The sequence below is a fragment of the Periplaneta americana genome, chromosome 14 (genome assembly GCF_040183065.1).
Source record: "Periplaneta americana isolate PAMFEO1 chromosome 14, P.americana_PAMFEO1_priV1, whole genome shotgun sequence".
NCBI lineage: Eukaryota > Metazoa > Arthropoda > Insecta > Blattodea > Blattidae > Periplaneta > Periplaneta americana.
The window spans coordinates 61,909,946-61,932,707 of record NC_091130.1 but is presented as its reverse complement, the minus strand read 5'-3'; the positions used below and the strand labels follow the sequence as shown (position 1 = coordinate 61,932,707).

At 34.9% G+C, this 22,762-nt stretch overlaps 1 protein-coding gene across 4 annotated transcripts in view; it reads left to right on the top strand.

Moving 5' to 3' along the window:
- elg1 (enhanced level of genomic instability 1) overlaps nt 1–22,762 on the top strand; it is a 57,230-nt gene that overhangs the window by 16,771 nt on the left and 17,697 nt on the right. For 3 of the 4 annotated variants that reach the window (XM_069845394.1, XM_069845396.1, XM_069845395.1), the window contains exons 3-8: nt 1,666–1,905; nt 3,639–3,783; nt 9,771–10,405; nt 14,363–14,511; nt 18,973–19,141; nt 21,833–21,915. In XM_069845394.1, coding sequence (XP_069701495.1) covers nt 1,666–1,905; nt 3,639–3,783; nt 9,771–10,405; nt 14,363–14,511; nt 18,973–19,141; nt 21,833–21,915 — 1,421 coding nt within the window. The remainder of the gene's footprint in view (nt 1–1,665; nt 1,906–3,638; nt 3,784–9,770; nt 10,406–14,362; nt 14,512–18,972; nt 19,142–21,832; nt 21,916–22,762) is intronic. The other variant, XM_069845397.1, reaches the window with a different exon arrangement.

Here is a 22,762-nt window from a genome sequence, read left to right as displayed (position 1 = left end):
AAATAAGGTAGGACAGTTCAGCCGAATTTTGCAATATGCTCGGTGGTCGCGAAACTAGAGTGGAGTCTGACGTTATCATGTTGCAAGCAAAATGTTGTCTTCTTATCTGGTCTGACTGGAATTAGGGTTTTCAGCTTAGTCATCATCTTTGTAGTGTTTAGAATTGACAGTTTCTTCAGGCTCCAGGATATCCAAAAGAATCACACCCAGTCTATCCCAAAAGATTGTGCACATCACTTTCTCTGCTGATGGCTGTGTGTGAAAAAATTGTGGTTTATTTAATGACGCTGCAACTACCGAGGTTATATCAGCGTCGCCAGTGTGCCAGAATTTTGTCCCTCAGGAGTTCTTTTACATGCCAGTAAATCTGCTGACATGAGCCTGTCGCATTTAAGCACACATAAATGCCATCAACCTGGGCCGGGATCAAACCCACAACCTTGAGCACAGAAGGCCAGCACTATGCCGACTGCGCTACCCAGACCAACTGGCTGTGTGTGTCTTGAACTTCTTTCTTGATAGGGAATTCACATGTCGCCACTCCATGCACTGTCTTCTGGATTCTGGCTCGTAGTGGTGACACCATGCCTCATCCTCGATGACGAGACTGTTCAGGAAATTGTCACTTTCAGCCTGAAACTGGTGTAACAGGTCTTGACAGACTTCCATTTGATGATTTTTCTGATCCTGTGTAAGCATCCAAAAACACAAACTTTGCTATAACCCAGAGTTACCAACATCGTTTTCAATGCATTACGGCCAACTATACACAGATCCTTATCATAATCCGCTAATATGCACAGATGAGGTGATCGAGAAGCTGTTTAGGATGTGATTTATCGTGCAGATCATTTTTGCTACTGTAGGCCGGGTAGCTCAGTTAGTAGAGCAGCTGGCTATGGACTGGAAGGTCCGGGGTTCGATCCCAGGTGATGACAGGATTTTTTCTCGTTGCCAAACTTTCAGAACGGCCCCGAGGTTCACTGAGCCTCCTATAAAATTGAGTACTGGGTCTTTCCCGGGGGTAAAAGGCAGTCAGCATGGTGCCGACCACATCACCTCATTCTAGTGCCGAGGTAATGGAAAGCATGGGGCTCTACCTCCATGCCCCCCCAAGTGCCTTCATGGCATGTTACGGGGATACCTTTACCTTTCTTTTTTAGAAATGCACTACCCACAGCATCTCTGTTCTCACGTTCACTGTATCATCTCTGTACACCTTTAGCAAGGGTCGAAGAATGTCAGAGGTTGCACTTTCTTCAGCAGTGAGGAATTCAATAACACATGTCTGTTTTACATGACACAGATGCCATTTTAGTAGACTGCCCTGCTGCCGCTATTTGTTGCACGACAATCAAACTAACAGCAAATTAGCATGAAAGCTCAATCTTTACTGCAATGCCACTAACATCAGACTCAGATGTTATAGGCCAACACAAAAAAATAGGAGACATTAATTTCTGAACGACTCTCGTGGATAAGTTAATTTCTAAATAAATGTCGAGGATTGGAATAAATTATTGTTTTCATATCAACCAACAGCATGTCTTACTATGTAATTATTGGTGTTTAAAGATTTATTGAGCTTTATTTTTACTATATTTTAAATGTATTGCATCTGAGAAATTCTTTATTTTGTGTGCATTAACTTTTCACTTACTGAAGTAGGTGGAGAGAGTAGTGATGATTACATTTTCACACCAAAGAAAAAGTGGCCAAGTAGCACAACATCTGTTCAACAGAAAGCTGCAAGGCAGGTGTTAAGAAAGGCCAAGTCAAGAGTGAATAATTTGTCTGTAAAACAAGCAAGAATCGAAAAGGACAGCTCAGCTGCCAGTGTTACTGTAGATGAGAAGGAAACTAAAGAAGATACAGGACTTGCCATTAATCAAAAAAAGGCTGAAGGTACATAACTATACTCAGATTTGCTTATGATGTGTTCTTGAATTGTGAAACAATTTATTAATTTTTCACAATTAAAAATATAATTTGTGAAACTTAGCTAACTGCTGAAATGGAAACTTAGCATTATAAACGACTGAAGTTAAGGTTTTTCTATTGAAATACTCATAGAATAATATAGTGTTATTTCTCCTGTCATTCGCTATTTAATACCACTAAATCCGATTCTGCTAATCATTATTTTTGCTGGCTCATGCCAGAGCAGAATGATAATGTTGTTGATATAAATGATAGTCATGTTTACTGTGTGTGTTATTGTTTGCAGTCACTATAAATGTAAATCTTTCGTTTAATTACTAGTTTTTTTGTTTCTGTATGTGATCACATTTTGTTTGAACTTTTCTGTTTTCTTTTACTAATTTTGTTTTGAATTTTTTCATTTGAATTTATTTCTGATCCTAAATATGTAACATTTTTCTGAATTTATACCGAACAGGTGAATATTCCAGTCTTCATTCAGTACCCTAGGTATTTTAATAACTGTTTTCTCTGTGTTTATTTTTAAATAATATTTTTGTGCAATTGATTTTTCATTGTTCAGGTCCGTTTTTCCTGAATGTACCTATATCATTATACAATACCATCTGCATTTATTAGAGTTTTAAGATCTGGTTTTCTGCATTTACTGGTTATCTGTGACTTTGTACACAGTTTCGTCCATCACTACATCAACAAATCCCTTGTCTCATTCCTGCATTTGTTTTAAATCAGTTTGTCATTCCTACTGATATCCTAATACAGCTTTAACTTGATCCATATGTTTTTTTTATTTTTTTTTTCAATTAATTTCTTTGCTTATAAATTTTCTAAAGCTTCCCATTATTTACATTGTTTACACGATCATAGGCTTTCTCAAAGTCTATAGAGGTTATGTATGATTCTTGTTCACATTATTATTTCTTTTCAATAAGTTATCTTAAAAGATTAAATCCACCACTGATCTCCTGTACCTAAAGGCATGTTATTCTTGTCAGAGTAAGTTTTCCAGAACTTCATTTAATTTTCTGATAAAAATTCTTCCATAAATTTTGAAAAACAGTGACAATTAATTTCTTTGCTTATAAATTTTCTAAAACTTCCCATATTTTTACATTGTTACACGATCATAGGCTTTCTCAAAGTCTATAGAGGTTATATATGATTCTTGTTCACATTATTTCTTTTCAATAAGTTGTCTTAAAAGATTAAATCCACCACTGATCTCCTGTACCTGAAGGCATGTTATTCTTGTCAGAGTAAGTTTTCCAGAACTTCATTTAATTTTCTGATAAAAATTCTTCCATAAATTTTGAAACAGTGACACAGGAAAGTTATGCTTTTATAGTGTTTCCATATTATTTTCATGCTTTCAAGAAGTAACTATTGCCTTTTGTTAAAGAAATGTAATGAATTTAATTGTTTTTGATAGTGTAAAGCACTATATCATTTTGTTCAAAGTTATAACCTAAAAGAAAAGTTTATAAATGACCAAGTTTTATTTTCAAAACGAATTGTCACTGTAACATGGGTTTCTGTCGTTTTGATAGCCATTGCAGCTTTAATTCAATTAACAGTGATAATCGAAGATCACTGTACTTAATTTGAGTAGCTCTGTTTTTGATGTAATTGCTTGTAGGTAATAAATTTTCTAATTATACTGTATACACTTTATTTGTAAACATTACTATTGTTTTCAGTGTCTGTGAAATTGGCTCCTGTGTTCATACGATCAAAAGCTGTTCCAAAGCCAAAAGTAGATCCAGCTGTAGTGCAAGCTCGACAGAACTTCCTTAAGAGTGGAATTCCTGAATCAGTGAAGAAGTTAGTTGACATGCAGCGCAGGTATGTGATTGTAAATTACTTTGAAGTAACATAATTTAGCAGAAATACATCAAACTCTCGATTATCCGTGCATAGATTATCTGGTTTGTGCATTATCCATGCACCAGTGACATTTATTATTTAGGTATAATTTTATTTTTGTCACGAAATTTTGAATATATGTAAACTCAGCTTGGAATTCAAGTGAGCGAGTCTCAAAATGATCATGGTATAAAAATAGTCTGTCTGTAACAAACTATATCTCTTCCCGCTTTCTTTCCTATGTATATTTCTCAACTGACGAGCAGATAAAACGGAGAAAGCGATTATTGATTGGTTGAATGCTTGTTACGATTGGTCACTAAGTTTGTCATTAGAAGGAGACTAACATGACACCCAGGTAGCATGTTTTGTTACATGACGAATGAACTAGGCCAGTGGTACTTAAAAATTAATTTTTGGTCCTACAGAATATATCTGTTATGGTAACACTTGATATATTCTGTAGGACCAAAAATTAATCTTTAAGTAGATTCTTCGTCCAACAGTGCATGTTACTGTGGAATTCCAGCCACCAGGTCACTCAATTGAGTGCGCTCCTTGTATAATGGCAGTTGACTTCATATAAATGTCAACATACATGTCGAACTTGGAGTCAGGTCACAAAGAGAAAAACAATGGAAGAGAGGGATTCGATCTGGTGCTGTGGATTGAGCTTCAGCGTAGCTCAGTGGTTAGAGCATTTGGTACGTAGAACCAAGGGCCTGGGTTCGATCCCTGGTACCGGAGCGAATTTTTCTCCTCTAATATCAATTGTTAGACCAGTGGTATTCAATCTCTTTTGCGAATGTATCCCCAAAATACATTTTTTTTTTTACCTTCATACCTCCAAACTGCTATGTAGCTATATACCACCGAAAGCTGAGCTTTGACAGTTTCATAAACATCTAATGGACAAAGTTAGGTGCATATGGATGAAACAGAAGTATGAAATACTGTTACTAGGATTATTAACTCTCTTACATTTGCAAACTTCCAGTATCTTCGGGTGTTTATTTTAACAAAGAACATGTCCGCAAATAAAATACAATATATGAGTAGCTTAATATCAAAGACGGACATCTGATCTCAATCGAAATTTAGATAGCTGTGGTTTCTTATACAATTTTTCATGCTCTTTCCAGTTATAGTGAAACCGTATGCAAACTCTAACACTATATTTATAAAATAAATTGTGTTAAATATTACAAAGAACACTGTGAATTAAAAAATTGCGTCTAGATCAAAACTATGGAGACAACAGATTTCCGTCTTTGATATTAAACTACTCATATGTTAACGTCCTTGTCAAAGAAAAAAGTCTTTAAGGAGGAATTTGTCAATAATTGTACTTACACTTCCCGCCTGGGATCTGCAAGCATGAGTGACGTTACGTGGTGGATAGAGACAGTACTACAGTAGCGTGCAAATTAATCCGAACACGACATATTTTTACATTTTCTGTCATTGTTGGCCTCACAGCTGCTCATACCGCTTTAATTGACATCTGTAGTATGTGTAATTCCATTGCTGAAGGTCTGTCATTTTTTTTTATAATATGTGACATTTTGCCTGTCGTTTTGTACTTATAAGCATTTCAGTTGTGTTGAAGACTTAATACTGCAATCCTGTGTACATTCTGTCGTCTTCACAAATGGATACAACTCCACGAAAACGGTCTAAAATTATAACATTAGCAGAGCATTCTTCTATGACACAGAGGCAAATTGCTGCAGAATGTCACATCGGTTTGGCTACTGTTAATTCGATCATAAAACGATACAGGGAGACTGGATCCATCACACCCCAGAAAAAAGGAAACTGTGGCCGGAAAAGGAAGACTTCACCTGCAGATGATCGTTTAATTGTCAGGAAAAGTAAATTAAATCCTAGACTAACTGCTGTCGACTTAACCCGCGAGTTAATGGCTACCACTGGGGCGAATATTCACATCACAACAGTGCGGCGTAGGCTTTTGGAAGCTGGACGAAGGGCTCGTAAGCCTATTAAGAAGCAACTGCTAACCCATGTTATGTGCAAAAAATGCTTAATGTGGGCAAAATTACATCAACACTGGACAGTGAATGACTGGAAGAATGTACTTTTTTCCTATGAGTCTCATTTTGAGGTCCACGGCCACCGTGTTTCTTATGTATGGAAAGGATCCGAAAAAAGTAACAGCAGCTCATCTCCAACAAGCACTCAAATACCCCCCTGAAGTAATGTTTTGGGGTTGTTTTACACATGAAGGGCCTGGAGCATTAATACTTATCAAGGGAATGATGAATTCTGACAAATATATTCACTTATTGGAAATCAGAATCGTACCCCAGCTGCAAAAATCATTTCTGGATGGCAGAGGTGTGTTCCAACAAGACCTGGCACCATGCCATACGTCTCGAAAAACTACAGAATTCTTCAACAAGAAGAATATTCAGGTACTCCCCTGGCCAGGCAACTCACCCGACATCAAACCCATTGAGAACTTGTGGTCAATTTGCAAAAGAAGAATGCAAAAAATGGATTGTTCTACAAAGGAGAAGATGATTTCTGCCCTCATTGGTATATGGTTTCGCGATGAAGAAATGAAGAATATTTGTGGGAAATCAGTGGAATCCATGCCAAATCGTCTCAGAGCTGTTATTAGGAACAAGGGAGGCCACATAGATTACTGAGGTATGTCTTAGATCCTTTTTTTTTTATCCCATTTGAGTGTTTTTGCATAAGTAATTACGTTGTTCAGATTAATTTGCACGCTACTGTATAGTATTTGGTCGCACATGCGCACTCTCTGTTTTCACAGATGAAGCTAACGGCTGCTATGCTTTCAGATTCCAGGCGACTAGTGTACAGTGTTATTGCATTTAGAAGACAAAAACTTCAGTTTGCACTGATTATTGTCTGTCAATCATAGTGTAAGAGTTTATCACACCAAATGATTATAAATTTTGTACTACACAGACTTCAGAAAGCAGTTATGTTTCCTTCACAGCACAATCATTTTTAATTGGTTTGATTAATCGATTAAAACATATTTGATCAGTTAATCGGATTTTAAAATTAATTGATTAAGTTGGCAGCTCTGTCCATTTATGTACAGCAAATTTTGCTAAACTCTTGGACGAATTTTTTCTTACTCAGTGTCTGTAAGTCATTTTATCAGGGAGTGATGGACATGAAATATATAATTTTAAATAAAAGACACTGGCGCTCAACTTCAAGAATTGTTGCATAGTTTTCGTCGTGATTTTTTGTTATATAGAATAAATTGGATTAAAATGTGTCTCAGTGAAAGAACAGCAGAGTCTGTTTTGGCCAGTTTCTGTCTGGTGCTTTTCCAGTTCACCACAGGGTAACTCAAGGAGATGCACTGTCACCTTTACTTTTTAACTTTGTTCTAGAATATACCATTAGGAAAGTTCAGGAAAACAGAAAGGTTTTAGAATTGAATGGTACATCAGCTGCTTGTTTATGTGGATGACGTGAATATGTTAAGAGAAAATCCACAAACCATTAGGAAAAACACTGGAATTTTACTTGAAGCAAGTAGTGAGATAGATTTGGAAGTAAATCTCGAAAAAAACAAAGTAGGCCTATATGATTATTTCTCGTGACCGGAACATAGTACGAAATGGAAATACAAAAATTGGAAATTTATCCTTTGATAAGGTGGAAAAATTCCAATACCTTGGAGCAACAATAACAAATATAAATTACATTCGAGAGATAGATTCCACAGATGCGTTATTTTTGTATATATGTTTTTGAATGTTACAGTGGCTCAGTACTAGCATGATGAGCTTATAAGCCAGGGGGTTTGGGTTCAAATCCTGGTTGATCAACCCTGAATTTATAAATTGTGCTGGGCAAGTCCATGGTCCAGGCAACACGGGTTTTCTCCAGGTACTCTGGTTCCCCTGTGACATCCCAACAATTCTCCTCCACCACCACCACCACCCATTACGAGTGTAACACAGACCAACTGCCTGTTGTTCACTGTTAGAGTTGAGATGAATAATGGCAAGTTAAGACCCTACCATTGCACAGACAAAGAAAATTCTTTTTTTGTGTTATGATTATGAAAGATTTATGATACATTAATGAATACAATGCAGCACACTATTATTTGACATTATGTTGCATGTAGTTACATCTGTTAATTTCCTTTAAGGGGTTAGGTACAGCTTACAGCAGTAAAATATTTGGAAATATTCAACATTTTTTTTTTCCTCCATTACTGTATCTTATACAATAATGAAAATTGGTATGTGTGAAACACTGTCCTTCTGCTGTATGAAAAAAAAAATATATATATATTTTTACGATTTAAAAAAAAAATTAAATATTTTTTAAATTCATAATGATGGTAGTTCACTGTGCAATGATGAAGCGTTTCTCTCATAACTCATAAACTTGTTAACTTTTTCATGTTCTCTCTCTTTTATTTTATTGCTGAAACTCATGTTTACAACAACATCATGCTCTTTCAACTACATTCCTTAATAAATAATAATAATTTTTTAAATTTTGTGTTAGAAGAAAATATTGATATTTGACAATTTTTTAAAGAATTTATTTATCAGACAATCTATCAAAGGTAGAGAAGTGATCTTGCATCATATTGTAGATATGACATGCATAAATACCCACAAATTTCATCACAGAATGTTGAATAGCTTTTGAGTTACGTGAGAAACGCTTCATCACTGCACAGTGAAATGAATTTTGGAAAAAAAAAAAAAAAAAAATGTAAATGATTTTTTTAAATCGTAAAAATATTTTTATGCTCGACCATGCCGAAATGTAGTAATTATACACCTGGTAGCAGTCCTTTAATGGACCTCATTAAAATATACCTATTTATTAAAGTTCAGGTGTTCCACCAATTAGAAAATAGCATTGTAGCAATATGAAAGTGCAAGTATCGATTATTCTCGGATATGCAATCGAAAGACAACTAGCGAAACATCACGGAGGCTGGAAATCCAATACTGTCGTAGAAGGTTATGTTGAAGAATTGATCCAAAATAAAATTGAAATCTCAAATACAATATTAAACTCGTTGAAAAAACAACACACAAATTAACATCAATTCACTGTCATCTTCCAGCCTTTCACAAAGCACATTCCCGCAAATTCATTTCACCAATTGCACAATAAATCACCTACATTTGAAATAAAGTCAGTTCTGTTACTATAATAATTAGCGTTAATTGTAAATAATATTCAAATAAATTCAATTTATCATCTCGTTTTTCAATGTCTAATTTAATTTCAATGTTATATCAAGATTAATGTTTATTTTACTCTCTAGATTATATCTAGGTCAATGTGGACATTTGTTTCTCGGAAAAAATCAATACTTTCGCGTCTGCGCACATCTCACAATTTACGAGCTATTGCACCAGGTCAGTTCTGCTCCTCAGTCAGATAAGAATAAAATGAATACTTCTGAATAATTTCAAGTTAGAAATATGGTCGAACATAAAAAGTCGTATGAAACTTGACTATAATGGTAATTAAGACGCTCATATGAAAATTATGAAACTCGCTTGCGCTCGTTTCATAAACATACTCGCGTCTTAATTACTACTATTATAGGCTCGTTGCATAATGTACTATTTTCTTATAGCAGAAGGACAGTGTTTTACACATACTAATTTTCATTATTGTACAAGATGCAGTAATGGAGGAAAAAAATGTTGAATATTTCCAAACTTTTATTGCTGTAAGCTGTACCTAACAACAGACCTGTTACAACAGACTTGTGTAGTGATAGTCTGATAACTGTTTTCCATTTTGAAAGGATCTCATAAAAATTTCGGTACTGATCTCTGTCGAAGGAATTTTCACATGTTATGAATTGGTTTGAACAGTCAGCTGTTCAACATCGTTGTACTGTTACTATAGTGTAAATTGACATTATGGCACATCAGTAATTTAACAAATCATTTATGTCTTTATTACAGCATGGAAGAACAGTATCAATTCAGATTTCCTAATGTTACTCATGTGCAGCAGAGAGATGATGACTATGGTATCTGGAACTTACCTTCAGTTGAACTTCCTTCCATTTCTCTTCAGCGTGAACATTCTTCCTTATTAACTTCTGAACAAATGGAAGCAATCAAATTGGGCACTTTCAGCAATTGCAATCATGCTATAAAATCTCTAGATGAAAATGCAAAACCTTCAGTTCCAACACCAATTACAAGCTTTCGGAAATTACTTCAGCTACTGAAATCAGAGTCCCCAAGTTTTCCAATATATAGAAACTTTCGACGATTGCGTTTAAAATACAATATGCAGGACACTGACAAACCAGCAGAAAATGTAGAACAGAATGCATCTAAAGAGAAGAAGCGCAGAGGTAGGAAAAGCAGAGCTACTAAAATAATGGAATCGAGAAATGATGAGCAGACAAAAGAAAGTAGCAAAATAAATGCTCATGTCATGTGGCCAGAGAAGTACAAACCGTCATCAGTAGAAGATATTATCGGGAATGGGCACAGCATAGAACAACTGAAGAAATGGTTGGAGAGTTGGAAACGCTACAGCGATGAGATCAAACGTGGAGACAAGAAAGGTGGCCGCAGGAGAAAAGGTAAGAATAATTCAAGTACTTTGGTTTTTCTGTCTCTCAGTATATTAACTGGTTTTTGTGTTCATGATCATGCTGTCAATTCGTAGTTAACTGATCTAAGTTTACTCTACATGTTGAAAGTTGGTGAAAGAAAACAGGACTGCAAATTGGTACATTTTTACTAGAGGAGGGACGAATCCAAAATTTTCTCGAATTCAAATCCTAAAAGGTTCTCGATCCGTTGTATCTCTCGAATCCTTCACATAAGAATAATAATAAGAGAAAGGGTAAAAAAAATTATACTTAAAATTTACTTTTAATTGAAACTAAGTACGAAATCTGTGTTTAATGGAAAACAAATTTAATAATATAATTTAAAAAAATATGTACCCATAGATGGCATACTGAAAACAGTGTGACACTCAGGAATGTCACAGGATGATATTGGTGTTTCGGGCACCACTAAAATTGCAACAAACAAATTTTTATTTTTTGTTTGTTTGTTAGTGAGTTTTCTATTAGACGTCAATGGAATTAAAAGTAATCTTTTCAAAACTTTACAATTTTTTTGCCTTTTTTAGTTGAAAATGCTCATTTAAGAGGTTTTAAAAAATTCTGGCTTACCTGTATTGTGCTTAAAACAATGTCAGAGATCCCATGGCTTTTCTCGTGTGGAAGGAAATCAAATCATAAACATGTTATGCAATCCACACAGTTTTTTTTTTTTTTTTTCTTCATTAAAATTATTTATTTCATTACTTTTCACTTTTTTACATTTAATACTTCGTAGCACCTCCTTTGGCTTCATAGCAGGCTTTCAGCGTGCCAGGCACGAAATCTACTATTTTTCTTTTACAATAATCATCTTTCCCTATCTCAGTCCAAACTGCAGATATCTCATTTTTTAATTGTGCCAAGATTGGCACTAGTTTTTTGCGGATCATTAGTTCTAGCCTCTCATACATGTTCAATCACATTCAGATCTGTTGAACTTGCAGATCAGAGAAGAAGAGAATCTTCATTTTGGGAAAACCACATAAAGCTACCCCTCGACTTGTGATAAGACGCGTTGTCTTGTTGATACCACCAGGTCTTACATTACCCCAGGAGTTTCCTTTTTGATGGCAGCATATAATCCTTCACGACACCCTTTTTTTTTTTTTTTTAGTGTTCATGTTCCTATCCAGGAAGCAAAGTTCCCCAGTCCCTCTAGATGTTCTGTAAACCATACCATAAATGATGAACCTCCCTTTTGGACACTGGAAGCTAGGCAGTCAGGTTTATACTTTTTGCTCTTCTGACTTTGAACACTGAGGCCTATTGGAGAACAATTTTATGCGTGCTTTTTCCGTCCTTATGCAGCCCCATTATTCGCCACTTAATGTCTTCACCAACAGACCATTTTCCCATATTTTATTTCACCCTCACAACGGAATAAGAATATTAAACACGACTGGTTGTACAGTAATAGTGAGGTGGTGCGAGTTCTATATTGTAGAAGATCAAGTAGATGGATGCAGTCAGGAAGGTTGTGGAAAGCCAAGTGGTGAAAGTAGCACTACCTGCTAAGTATAAGGGGTGAGCCAAACAAATTTCTTTGAAGATAAGTACTGCAGAAAGAGCAAAATACAGAAGTAAGTGCACAAATTATGGAAAATACCATTATTACTAACCCTTAAAAATGTAACTTTTTTCATTGTGGCTTTCATTTTTATACCTGAATCGTTCTTGTGATTATTAAAAATGAAAAAATTAAACCTGTTAAAAATTTTTCAACCATAAAACAGTATCCATTTTTTTCCTCCTATTTTGAGAGGGGTTCATTAAGTGTGTGTGTATCTAATGTCTACCCACTTCACTTGCGTGATTCGGTTCCGCATATTGCGGATAGATGGCAGGACTGTGACCCATTTTAAATTTGTACACCACTTCGGCAAGCCATGCTGTACATCATGTGTATCTGTGAAGAGTTATGTTATGTACTAAGGTGGGTACTACCTGTTCCACTTCACATTACCTCTTGGAGTGATGTCGCTATCGTCTCTGTTTACATCAGAACTACGGTGACTGCAGGCAGGAAGCGGAGTTGCGGGGGAAGAAACATGGTACAGTACGTGTTGCAATGTTATAGACAGTATGTAGGTTCTCGCATACATGCAACAGTAGAATGGAAGCGATCATAGTATAACAGGATTCCTTGACATTTGTAGTACCTGACAATGAACAGTATTATATTAGGTTAATATTATACAGTTAATAATTATAATAGTTCATAAATTATTTAGGTTCGGCCTATATAAGGTACTGTATTATAAATTACAATATTTTTTTGTGTCTATGGTATATGGTAACACTTAAAAAGAAACTTACTGTATTATTGATAATGCTGTAAAAACGCTTCCATCATTTATTCTGCTTTGCTTGCCGTGTCTGTTGAACTCCCTGCTGTATCAGTGGTACTGCCACCTTCAGATTCATTGCATGAGACCTCACAGTTATTATCGTCTCCTTCATCATCGCTTGTGCTCAGACCTACATTAATTGTAATTTGCTCAATTTCTTGTTCCATTAAAGCATCACGTCACCAATAATCCTCCTCAATCATTTTGACTTTATCGCACGCCTTTTGTCAGTCCTCAACATCGATATTGTGAATGCACTCGCTAGTTAATTGTTCAAGTTTCGTTAGGGAACACGGTTTTACATTTTTTCTGCTATTTTGTGTTTCATCACATTCCATTTTCATTCAATACACAGCATATTAAAAGATATTACAACTAAATGAATCACTAATGCAGTATTAAAATGCTTCAGTGGAGTATAAATACATACCGTTCAATTCAATGCACAGTATATTCAATGATAATACAACTAAATAATTCACTAATGCAGTATTAAAATGCTTCAACGGATTGTAGACACGTCCCTCACGCTGCTCTATAGTCTAGACTGATAGACTAATATTCTCTCGCGACTGTACAGTGTACGACGTAACTGATGGTTCACAAAGACGCCGTGGGTAACGTGAGCTGAAACGGGTTGTATATGTGTAAGTGTCCGTGTAAGTATAGTGTAGGGAATGGGTGGGGATGATAATGAAGGTGAAGAAGGGGGAAGGGGAAACCTGGTACTGACACATAGCCTACTCCTGTCGAATAGCACCAAAGGGGCGACCAGACTTAATGTCCCCATCCGACGGACGAATCACTATTAACAGTGACATATGCCTTCTCTTCATATGCACTAATGGAGAGATTTGGGATTTAACCCAGGCATATTGGTACACAATTTAGAGATTAGAAGTTGTGCACTGCCACCTCTCCTTGTCCCGAGGTAGAAATTTTACATGAAAATTTCTGACCCCGCCAGGAATCGAACCCGGGCCGCCTAGTCTCGAGATAGACGCGGTAACTTGGCAGAAGGTTAATTAAGTTAGAAATATAAAAAATCGTAAATTACTATTACTATTCAACTATGATAGATAAATTAATGAACCAAGTCTTAAAACATTTTTTCCGGGAGTCCTTATTGATGCATTATATATACAAGTATTTATAAGGAAATCTTTAAAAGTGCATTTTCCACATAGGGGATGTTAAACTTTTGCTTGTTACTGTAATTTTGGAGAAAAATGTACCTGGGTTATTAAGTGTGTTAAAAAAAATGTAAAGACCCCAAAAGTACTCAATATGTTGGAAAAGTGACTTGAAAAAAATTCAATATGTCATACCACTTCTAATGTGCATGCAAAATTGCAACACTCTACAATGAAAATTGTATTAATGGTAAAACATTTTGTAATTGACTGCATTTTTGCATATATCCCCCCTTAAAGAGGAAGACTTTATACATATACATGGTTCTGTTAGTGACAACTGAGTTAAACAACCACTGGCATTATAATTTATTAAAATTGAAATATGTAAATTTATCTGAAACAGTGCATGTTGTTGCAGTATATGTGTTCTATTGTATCAGATTCAAGCAGTGGAGATGAATTCATGGATTCTGATTCAAATGATAGCAGTACAGGAAATATGCCAAATAACACAGCAATTTTGGTTGGTCCTCATGGATGTGGAAAGACATCTGCTGTGTATGCAATAGCCAGTGAACTTGGTTGCAAGGTTAGTATATAGTATACTTGATTATAACCAATGTTTTGAATTTTGTATGTGAATTCCTTCTTTTAGTATATTGTCCCAAGAAATGTGAATACAGCATTTTTAACATTTTCAATAGAGTAAAAAAAAAAATATATATAAATATTGTTTATGATAAATCTAATACATTTGAAATACCCTACCCAATACAAGTGTCTTAAGGAACTTTATAATTGAACACATGCTAAGCAAGACTTGAAGGTTTTGTGATGTTCGTTGTGGTGTGAGATTGTTTTACTTTTTTTGTCACGTGCTACAGAAACATGACAAGTTTTGAAGTTACTTGTCATCTCCGTCATTGGCGAATGTAAGAGAAGGGATCTTATCTGTTAAATTCATTACGAAAAGCTCTCCAGTCCTGCAGAATAGTAGTAACAAAGTAGTATCGCATTCAGACATAATGAAAAATGCCATAGAATGAAGTGGTGTGCTTAACACAATTCTCTGATAGCCTTTTTACCCCTTGGAAAGATCTACTCAATTTCACAGGAGGCTAAGTGGATATTGGGACTGTTCTGGAAGTTTGGCAGTGAGAAAATCCTGTGGCAATGAGAAAATTTCTTTTTCCTTTATTGCGCACCAAAGAGTCCGATAAAGGTTGTCCATTGTCTCCAATACTGTTCAATATCTACATCGATGAAATGCTTAATCAATGGAAGATTTCGGTGAAGACAAACCTCTTACTTAAGGGGATAGATTTCGCAACTCTTCTTTTTGCTGACGACCAGGTAGTGATTGTCCAATCTGAAGACAAATTACCCAAGAAACAGTTTTTGAACTTAGTGAAGTAGCAAAAAGTTTCAAATTGAAAGTCTCTACCTCCATGACAAAAGTAATGGAATTTTGTGAAGCTAAAATTATGGTAGAAAATGCTATAATAGAAGAAGTGAACTCCTTCACATATTTAGATTGTAATGTATCATAGTTAGGAAGTAGAGATGTAGAAATAAAGATAAACAGATTCCGACAGTTTTGTGGAACAATAAAAAGAACATTGTTAAATAATGCAAACCGAAATATGCTCTTAAAATTTGAACAAATCAATATTTTCAACAAATCATAAGGATATTGGAACTTTATATTTAATTTTTGGTGCTTGATTAGTTATAGTAGGAACACCTTTAAGAATATTAATTTGTGCTAAACTTGGTCAACCCGAGTCATTAATTGGAGATGATCAAATTTATAATGTAATTGTTACTGCTCACACCTTCATTACAATTTTCCTTACACTAATACCAATTCTAATTGGTGGGTTTGGTAACTGATTAGTTCCATTAATATTACCAGGAGCTCCAGATACAGAATTTCCACGAATAAACAATATAAGATTTTTATTATTACCACCTTCATTAACCCTACTGCTAGCAAGAAGTATACTAGAAAGAGGGTGCAGGTATAGGTTGAACTATATGCCAGGTAATGACCATACCACTTTTAAGTTTTGGATCAGAGAATTGGGTACTAAAAGAGCAACAAGAAAACGAAAATGAACAGAAATGTGGTTCCTGCGAACATTAGCCAGTTGTAAATTACTGGACAAAAAACCTAATAAATAAATCAGAGCAGAATTAGACATTGAAGAATTAAATAAGATTATTAAAAATTATGGACAGCGTTATTAAAAAGTATGGACAGCGTTGGAAAGAGTACCTATTCAGGATGGACTCTACACATTATGCAAGAGTCGTAGAAACCTATCACCCAAAGGATGCAGACAAATTTAATGCCTTAGATGACAGTGGAATGACCAGCTTTAGAATGGAGTCTGACTGGACCAACATGATTCAAATCATTGGAGATGATGATGATGATGATGATGATGATGATGATGATGATGATGATGATGCTTTGATGTAGGAGTCTCTGAATCGTTGGATATTTCTGTTTCTATATTATGGTACAAAAACAAAGGAATTTTGCACAATAATGTAATAGCCAAACACTGCTGCAGTAGTACTGAACGAGTTACAGTTTCAGTGAATAGATATAAAAGTCTCATATTTGGACTTCGATGTGAAGAGAGGATGAGGGAATAACTATATGTGACAGGGCTGATGAAGAGAGGAAACAGGAGTGCTGGTAGGGGGAAAAAAAAAACACTTGTCGGGAGTGTATGATGTAGACAGGAAATTTGTGAGAGATAGAACCTGTGTTAATTCTTAATTCATATTCATATTTATTATCATCATACGGTTTTCAGGTACTGATTTCCCTCACATTTCTGCATACGGTCCACCACTACCCTTTATTACATTCAATCACATATCCTAATATATTTTTCTATTATCTCTATATCCCCATATCTTCCAATTACCTAAAGTTAAACCCTATTTCTGTCTATTTCTTCCTCCATCCTTTCTGATGTACAGTATTTTCAACTTATCTCCCCTCAATCCCATTTCCAAATACTATGCAATATTTCTACCTTTCTCTTATATAGAAACATTCTCGTCTACATCTACTCATTCATCTCTACTACTATCATTGTCATCTTTCATTACTGTTATCCCTAATTTTCTGTTTATCTTAAAACCTTTTTATCTCTGACTAGTATTCACAAATTTTTCTATTTTCTCATCTACATTACTGTATTATATTACTTGTCTCATTTATTGTTCCAATGTCCTCATGTTTGTAATACTTACTTGCTATTGTTCAATTCACTTATCACTTTTTTGCTTTATGCAATAACTTTTACGGTTCACTCTCACTACTTGCACTCACGTTCTACCTCCTCACTTCCCATATTCTTCCTCTCTCAATTACATGCAACCCTAAATATTATTTACTTACTAGTTCTATCTTATTAGCCTCACTACCTTTAATGTTTTCCTTCTCACAGATTTATTCTATCCATCTTCTCATTAACACTTCACTACTTATTCCTCTATCTTATTCACAGTTTCACTTCAGTTACACTAATTGATCTAATCCTCACATTTTTACCGCATCTAATACCATAGACTAAGTCAGATTTCTCCTCTAGTTCACTTATTACACTTTACACGTCTTTGTTTACACTTCCTTGTTTCTTTAACTATCACAAAACTCGTTGAACTTTCATACAAGTTTCCTCTAGTTTTTCGCACATCTTTAGTACCCTATCAATATCTCCCACTGTTGCTGGACTTCGACCATCTGCGCTCTCGTCTGTTATATTCTCGACTTCTTTCTCCTCTTTGTCACACTCCCTTTCGTAACCTACACTCGAACTTGCATTCGCAAAGACTCCTTTCCTTATACTCTCCATATTCACCTTTGATGATTCTCGTATTATTCCCAACTCTGGATTCCTCTCCCTCTCTTTCCTTCTTCTTTCCTCTATTATCCTCTCACTTGATTCATATCCATCAATAGCTCCCCCTTCTTCACTAGACTCATTCCTCATTACACAGATTAAACCTTTCTTTTATCATTTGCATACTTCTTTATCGCTGTATCCTTTATGCCACTCTTCTTTGAAGTGTGTTTCTCATTATCTGCTAGCTTGGTGTCCCGTTTTTTGCTCCTTGTAATCCTTGATTAATCTTCTCTGTCGAGGCTCATCAGGCCAGACGATTGTGGACTGAGAAAGCAAGTTTTTGCTATTGTTACTCAACAGATTTAGCTTGTGATTGTCGACCACAGAAGTTAATCTATCTCCAGTATCGAGGATGTACAAAATCTGACCTCTGTTTTTCACAGAGAGGGTTCAGTGAGAAATTGGGAACTCTGAAATGAATGTTGGAGAATCAAAGTCAGAAAGGTTAGGGCCATGTGTTTGAGCCAGAGATTTTGTCGCTGCCAGTAATCTGGGAAGCTATTCGCTTCATGCTACTAGAGCACTCTGTTATTTAGAGGAGTTTTAACGCAAGTACGAGGGAGCAGAAGTGGAGAAAGGTATATTTATTTTTTTGTTTGGCTTGGTGATGGCTTCGCTTGAACAGGGAAGTATTTTTAACTTGCCTTTTCATTAGTGAGAACAAATTTTTCTGTTACAAAATTCCTTATTTAGGGAAAGTGTTCTCACTACTGCTGTATAATTCTACCCCCATCTGGTGGGAATTGAGAGCTTTTTTTTTTATTGGTGTGAGCCTGTATTTTGCTCTTAATTATAAAGGAGTTTGAAAGGAAAACTAGTGGAATACACAACAAACAGACACTAGCATAGAGACTATTCATTCATTCATAGTGTTCTGCCCATGGGCAGGTCTTTCACTGCAAACCCAGCATTCTCCAGCCTTTCCTATTTTCTGCCTTTCTCTTTGCCTCCTCATATGTTCCATATCATAGAGACTATATAGCATACTTATTTAATGTTAACTTGGAAAAATCTTGAATGTGATTTTCACAATAATTCTTTCTTCTATTCTTACAACAGAGAACTGTAGACCATAAGTGCTAAGAGGATTACTATTTACATACAAGTAATTCTTGATGTAGGTGTTGGAGATCAATACATCATCAAAACGCAACGGTAAACGTATATTGTCTGAACTTCAAGAAGCAACTCAGTCCCATCAAGTGCGGCCTCGTGGAGAGAATGCCTCCAGTGAAATAGATTCATTCTTTAAAAAAAACATCAAGAAAGCTAGGAAAGGAAAACAAAAGAGTAAGTACAGTATAGACAATAAAAGACCGAAACATGGAAAAAAATGCAAAATAATAGTAGACTATATCAGTTCATGTTGAAGTGAAACGAGTTTGTATTGCATCCTGCATTGTCTGTGATGTCCCAGAAAAAAGATGATACTTACTAACTTCCGAGCTCTGCATATGGGTAATGTATTTCTGTATTCGATTTAACATTATTCTCTTAGCTATGAAACCTGGAGTTTATGTTAAAAATTGTGAATCAGGCTTTGGAGTTGCTTGCATCGTAATACAAACATTGGAAGGTTAACTAAATGGAAGGTTGTGCTATGATGTGAAATTCATGGTTGGGGAGGAAATTGTTCTTAAACTATATTTTTTAATCTCAACTAATGCAAAAATAAATGCATTTCAATTTAACACATAAAATACAAAGTTTTTTAAAAAATCAATGACTTGGCAATGCTGCTGCCATGTGTTAATGGAGTGAGCCACATGACCCCCATTTCCTGCCCATGTCTACACCTACACAATGCTGCGTGCCTGTTAGTCTGTTAATTTCCTCCCTTTGTAAGAGCCAGTCATGAGCAGAATAACAACAGAGCAGGATATAAACCATCTGCTAATTCCTGCCCTTTGCGAGAACCAATCTCACTCAATGATAGACATAGCAACCATCCATCACAATTCACAACTTACATCAGTTGCTTATTGTCTTTGTTCTTTCTGAACTGTGTCATATCTGTCCCACTATGGTGGAGAGACGAAATTGTTTTTACTCTTGTAATACATATCAGCATAAAACTATAGCTACAAAAAAAAAAAAAAAAAAAAAAAGGAAAACATTTTCTTTTGCGGAAAAAGTTAACTTAATTTGCGAAATGAAAAAAAAAATAAATAAATAAATAAATATATATATATATATATATATATATATATATACAAATGTGAAGATATCCGAGATGGCAAGGAGAAGACTTGATTAGCACTTAGCTTCCTCTTAATGTTTTCTATTTATTTTTTGGTACAGTATTATCCATACTTAACTTATTCTAGCTTTTTAAGCAAATAAATTGAAATTTTGCAAAAGTATTCAACATTTTTTAAACAAAAATAGCAAACCCCTATTTAGTGTCAATCCTCATGTAAGGTTAATTATTCTGTGTTCCCAGAAAAACAAATAGGAGTTCTGTTGTATATATCGCCCTTATGATAACGAATTTTTTAAGTTTGTGTAACCATTTGTAACTAGATAGATAGATAGACAGACAGACAGACAGACAGACAAATTTTTTATTTTAGTAGGTTATTTTACGACACTTTATCAACATCTTAGGTTATTTAGCGTCTGAATGAGATGAAGGTGATAATGCTGGTGAAATGAGTCCAGGGTCCAGCACTGAAATTTACCCAGCATTTGCTCATATTGGGTTGAGGGAAAGCCTCGGAAAAAACCTCAACCAGGTAACTTGCCCCGACCGGGAATCGAACCCGGGCCACCTGGTTTCGTGGCCAGATGTGCTAACTGTTACTCCACAGGTGTGGATGGATGGATGGATGGATGGATATGCTTTATTAAGTTTGGCTTGTGTCTACAGACAATCAAACTAAGTAAAAAGAAAAACAATCAACATAAGTCAAAGTAACACATTCTTAAGCATACCATGAAAATCACTTATTTTATAATATGGATGAATAGTAAAAATGTTTTTAATACAATCTTAAAATGTCTCATGTCCAAAATTTTATCGTCGTTAGACAAGATGTTATAAAACTTTATACTTTGTTTCATAAATGAAGAATTAGTTTTTCAAGTCTAATCAATGGTAACTGAATGTCATTACAATATCTGGCAGCGTGCCCATGATAGTCTTTACATAAAGGAAGCTGAGATTAATTTCTTTTAACATACAACAAACATGCATAAATATACAAAGATGAAAGTGTCATAATTTGGAATCTAATAAACAATGGTTTGCAATGTGCTACATCATTACTGCCAGATAAAATTCTAACAGCCTTCTTTTGGAATAGAACAATGTCATTAATACGTGAACAATTTTCTCAGAGTCTAATACCACAATTCAAGTGGCAAGGGAATAAGGCATAATATATTTTAACTAGCATGCCTTGTGCAATTACAGTTTGATTCTTCGAAGCAGATACAATGTCTGAGATAATTTATTGCATAATTCATCAATATGTTTATTCCAATTTAAATTACTATCAAAAGTAAGACCAAGAAGCATATTTAATTGATTCTGGTTCACGTTAACACTTTATTTCAAAAACTTAAAATTGTTTAACGACACATTAAAAGTGTTAAAATTAAAAAAAAAAAAACTGGTTCATAGGACACTGAAGATGACGCAGCACTGGCGTCTGTCTAAGGTACATAACCTTTTTTAAAAATTTTAACACTTTTAACGTGTCGTTAAGCATATTTAACTTCAATATTACACATTTTAAATAATACATTGTCTTATCTTTGTTATCAAACCAATTTTCTGAAGCTTGTATTGTTTCATTAACTTTCAATTGCATTTCATTTATATTCTCACCAGTTATGAAAGTAGTATCATCTCCAAACATAACACATTCAGCAGTAGGTGCCATAAAAGCAGGTAAATCATTTACACCAACTACAATGTGACTTGTGTCTTGATTTCCATTAATTTTATTAACTTTATTTTTGTATTTAATGTTACAGAGGTTTCTGAAGATGCCTCTCAGGTGAAACAAGATAATGATGAAGTCAGTTCCAACAGGATGTCACTGATTTTAGTAGAAGGGGTAAGTTTATATGTATTTAAGTATTTGTGTTGTATTCTTGACATGAAAATCTACAAAATGTATATGCAGGATGATTCACGACTTATAACCCGTACTGTAGGAATCAGTTCTATAGGCTGTTTTGAGCATAAACTGTCATATGAACATGAGTCTGATTATCATTAGTTTGAAAATTATTCGTTAAAATCCAAACATCATACTGGGCCATTCCTGCAAAAACTATGTTTTTGAACTATGATGTCTCAAATTTAAAAATATTATAATAGGTTATTTTGTATATTCTAAATATGGGATAATTCCATAATAACAGCCCCTTATCAACAAGAAAATTTAAGTCCTGTGAATGAAGTGAAACTTTCTATTGTTATTGTATATATATATATTGAATTTTATGTTGGTAACACTCTCACCAGTATTCTTCATTTGTTTTCAGTGACAGGAGATGTTTATTGAAGTGTCTATCTTTGTATAATCAGAGCTATAGTTTTATATAATTTCCACTGCCTTCTGGATCGCTTCTCATGGCTGCTTACATTGCCTGCTCAATTAGCGTTTTATGTGTGAGCAGTGAAAAAAGTTATTTTGCCACTAGGTGGCAGGTAGTGCCCACCGCTATTAACATTATCAGTATATGCAAAGTACCCTAAATAACTATTGTTACTACGTCCGTAAGTACCAGAAGAGACAAGGGCTTAGGGAAACAATGGCCCAGGGTGCTCAGATCCTTCTGCAGTGCTTAATATTAATAATATTAGTACTGAAATTAAAACTTAATTTTTTTCTAAGTGATACTACATTCAAACATAATTTCGAATTAACGGATTTGTATCATATAAACAATTATACA